Consider the following 4,484-nt stretch of genomic DNA (forward strand, 5'->3'; position numbering starts at 1 on the left):
GCATCCATTCTGTTTCATATTACCTTTTCAGCCTTAGATAGCTTGCTTTCTTAATTTGCCATTGCTATTAATAGGGAACGAAAACATACTGGCATTTACCTACTGGTAGCATCTCCAACAACAGAATTCTACCCTCTTAGAGAGGGGGAAAGGGTAGTTCAATCTGTATATCTCACAAATATTTCCTCTGTAGGACTGGAAGTTCCTATAGGATACTATGGAAGATGGCACAGGGGGCTATAAATTTCCATCCCTTTACATTGGCAGGGCTTTCTGGTACCTTTCACAGAATGAAAGTGTCTTTTGCAAGCAGAACTTGAATCTAACTTTTATAAAGCAACATTTTAATTTTTTTTAATAATTTTAAAAATACAGGTAGTCCTTGACTTACAACAGTTCATTTAGTGACCATTTGAAGTTCCAATGGCACTAAAATAGTGACTTATGCCCATTTTTTCACACTTAGGACCATTGTAGCATCCCCATGATCATGTGATCAAAATTTAAATGCTTGTCAATTGACTCATATTTATGACGGTTGCAGTGTCCCGGGGTCATCAGATCACCTTTTGTGACCTGACAAGCTGCCAAGGCTCCGATAGACAAGACCAAACAAATCAGAATTCCGAGGCTTGAGATTTCCTCAAAGAACACGTTTATTGGTTACATAGTATCGGCACCGTCAAAAGTGAAACCAAGCCTGAAATTTCCTTCAGAAAGCAACAATATTACAAAGTTGAACTCCCCACCCCAGTGCTATGCAATTAGCTGCGTTCCCCCAATAGAAGAGTTTGGCGGGCTTTCTAACTAAATGCTCCTATCTAACTGACAAAAATGACCTTGGTTCCCACTGGACAGTAAAATGTTTAGACTAGTAGAAATCCTCCATCCCCCTCCCAATCCTGTGGCAACTTAGAACGAAGGAAATGGCTGCAGCCTGGTTCGTTGTAGAGTTGACACAAGCAAAGTCAACAGGGGGAAGCAGATTCACTTAACAACCATGTTTCTAACTTAACAGCTGCAGTGATTCACTTAACAACTGTGGCAAGAAAGATTGTAAAATGGGGCAAAGCTGACTTAACAAATGTTTCACTTAGCAACATGAATTTTGAGCTCAATTGTGGTTATAAGTTGAGGATTACCTGTACTAATTAAATAATTGTAAATCATATTATATTTTCCTTACCATATCACAATGGTGGCCAACCTATGGCACGGGTGCCAGAGGCGGCACTCAGAGCCCTCTCTGTGGGCACGTGCATCGTCGCCCCAGTCCTAGGCCTTCAGCTGGGTTTTATAAAACCTTTTCGCTTTAGGCCTCCACTGCCGTGTGCAAAAAAAAAAAAGGTTCAATCAATCAGTCAATTTCAACTTCTCGCGGGGAAAAAAAAGATCTTGCAAAGCTGGAATTGATTGATTGAACTTTTTAGTCCCACCCAGTCTGCCATTACCACTGCAGCCACGCCCAGCCAATGGGCCACGCCAGCCAATGGGCCACACCCAGCCAATGGGCCACACCCACCCGGCACTCAATGATGCATAAGTGGGTTTTGGGTTGCAGTTTGGGCACTCGCTCTCTAAAAGATTCGCCATGACTGCCATATCAGATATACCAACGTTTAGATGATATATAGTTAAAATAGTTAATTAATTTTTATGTCATTTTTTTCTCGTTTAAAAATGTTTCCTTTTAACTTCAACAATTTTTTCAACCCTTAGATATCCTGGGTTTCAGAAGGAAAAAGATACGGACCTACCCGAAGTTTTGTTCGTAGATTGGGAGCATGTCTTACATTAATTCCTTTTTCAAGACCTCACTTTCAGGTATATGAGTTATTTGCAAAGTTTAGAATTAATAACTTGTTCATTTATATTTTTTTCAACATTGCTATATATAGCATGTAGTAAAAGAGAAAACATATACATTTATCATTTGGGAAAAAGTTGCACATGAATTCATAGAAATGCATTTTAAATAACAGTGACCATTGTAAAATAATAAGTAAAAGAGATTTAAATTTATATGTCATAGTCACCTAGATTTCTTATGAATATATAATTGAAATATCAAAATAGAAAACTGATTGCAGCCTTCAAAAGCCGAATTTCAGACCATGAACGAACTCCTTCTTGCTACTTTGAATAATGTTTGAATGCAGTTTGTTAAAATTTATGATACCAAATATATATATTGTTGTGTGCTGCTGCTATTATACTTCAGTTGAAAAATGGTGCAACTGTCACTATTAAAAATGAATCGGAAAATATTATATTATCTTATCACCTTAGTATTCATTCTGAGGGAGATTAATAAGGATTTTAGTCATTGTATCCTAAATATCTTTAAAAATTATATAGGAAATCTTGCTCACTTTAGCTCCTTACCTAAAAATGGATGAGTAGAACCTAAATATCTTTAAAAGTTATATAGGAAATCTTACTTATTTTAGCTCCTTACCTAAAAATGGATGAGTAGAATTTTGAAAGATCTAAAAATTGTTGAAGGATTAGTATTATCAGTATTAAATAATACTAATAATAAACAGTATATCTTAATTCTTTTGTTTACACTTATCAGAGGTACCTGCAGGGGACATGAGGAGGGGTAGAAATAACAAAGAACAGGTGGTTCTTGCTTAACAACCACTCATTCAGTGCCCGTTGGAATGCATTTTTGTACTTACAATGGTTGTAGCATCCAGCTTGCCATTATGATATTGCAGTGTCCTGTGGTCATGTGATCCCCATTTGCGACCTTAATCTACCAAACGCCTACAGGCAAGTTCAGTGGGAAAGCTGGCAGGAGGTCACATATGGCGACCACATGATGTCCTTTCCATAAGCACTTGGGGTGATTTGCTTAACAATGGTAACCAGAGATGCCAGAATTTCTGTCGCTAAGAGGTCTTGTCATGTCATGTCATGATTTACAACTGCTTTACTTACCCTGTAATTCTAGTCCTAAATTAGTATCTGTAAGCACCGCAATATCATAGTGCAAGCACGGTGCTTGCATATCAATATGGTTCATTCTAATGAAACTGGGATTCTGCAGACTCCTCTGCTCCTTCATTGCTTCTTTTCTATTGAGAAGGGTTGATATTAGAACAAATATGCATCTGTTGGACAACTGCTAGAAAGCTAATAATTAAAAACAATTGTTTTATATAAAAGTGTGTTTATGATGCTTTAGCTGGTCCAAAGTCTGAACTCTTTAGAAGAACAATACAGCATCGTTAATTCTGTTCAACCGTCTCTTGCCGATGCCTTATGGATGGTAGATGAAGACAGAAATCCATGCACTAAATCCAGGCAAGTAAAACCAACTAGACTTTTTGAAGTATTGTCAGGTGCAAGCCCAAAGATGACCCAATTCATCCAATTAATTCCAATCATTTTTTATTATTATACCGAATGGACAGAATCTTGCCGAACTAAAACTATAATCTTCTACCCTCGTAGAGTTATCCTGAGCGATTCCAGGATGTGGCTTCTCTAACAAACTTCCCCCTTTCTCCATCCAACTCAGGACGGCACACTCTCCTAATCTGGGTTTCCCTCTGATGGAATCACTATCTTTATTCAGTCAATGACTAGAGATATGCTATAATTAAGAAAATTAAAAATAGTGACATAAAGCTTAACCCTGTAAAATTACAGCGCTATAAGGAATTGAGAAGATTTAAATAAACAAGATAGCAAATCATAATTAACTCTTACTGTTGATCGATTAAGTATCAGTATTTTTGAAATGGAATGGTTTTATGCACATTGTCATCAGTTTATGGATTTTGAAAAACAAATGCAATGCAAATAACAGAAGCACTGATGCTATAAAAAATACATTTACTTTTCTGTTCAGAGTGCTATTTATAGCCAATTGTTTGGGGTAAACCCTTCTGAATTCAGTGCTACTTCTGTACATATGATTGGGTTGTAAACATTTCAGTTTACGTGTTAGGCATGTGAGTTCACTTTATTCCCAAACGTCTTGGCTTTTGGAATGCTTACATTTATTTACCCAGTGCTATCCTGATATTTTCTAGATTTGAGGACTGGAGAGGGGTTGCCACTCCATCTGTACTTTCTTTGCCAATTGCTCCAAAAGAAAAAAATGAAAAAACAACTGTTGCGGGTGAAGACGCATTCCAAAAAATTCATGTTCTTGAAAATGAATTAGCACATCTTCGTAAACAGATTGCTGCGATTCTGGCAGCAGATAGGGCAGTAAATGATCAATCCCGTAAGTCTGTCTATCTGGATTCAAATGAATGTGTTTCTATGTGTTTCTCTTGTTCCTAATGATACTAAGTCATATTGCCATCTGACGACAACTTTTATGTAGAAAATTGTTTTGCTTATAATTGCTTCAGGTTATGTTTGCACCTAAGATTTACTGATTTTACCACCAACAGTAAGAGAAGATGAGCCCAGATTCTTTCTAAACATAAAACATCTAGTTAACTTACTGGGCAGGGGAGATA

General features: G+C 37.0%; 1 protein-coding gene across 1 annotated transcript in view; it reads left to right on the top strand.

The window, feature by feature from the left end:
* Positions 1-4,484, top strand: part of MTFR2 (mitochondrial fission regulator 2) — a 13,699-nt gene that overhangs the window by 3,675 nt on the left and 5,540 nt on the right. Inside the window, exons 4-6 of the mRNA XM_015809967.2 lie at positions 1,720-1,824; positions 3,194-3,350; positions 3,971-4,243. Coding sequence (XP_015665453.1) covers positions 1,720-1,824; positions 3,194-3,350; positions 3,971-4,243 — 535 coding nt within the window. The remainder of the gene's footprint in view (positions 1-1,719; positions 1,825-3,193; positions 3,351-3,970; positions 4,244-4,484) is intronic.

The sequence above is a fragment of the Protobothrops mucrosquamatus genome, unplaced genomic scaffold (assembly GCF_001527695.2).
Source record: "Protobothrops mucrosquamatus isolate PMUCROS unplaced genomic scaffold, P.Mucros_1.0 scaffold_33, whole genome shotgun sequence".
Taxonomy (NCBI): domain Eukaryota; kingdom Metazoa; phylum Chordata; class Lepidosauria; order Squamata; family Viperidae; genus Protobothrops; species Protobothrops mucrosquamatus.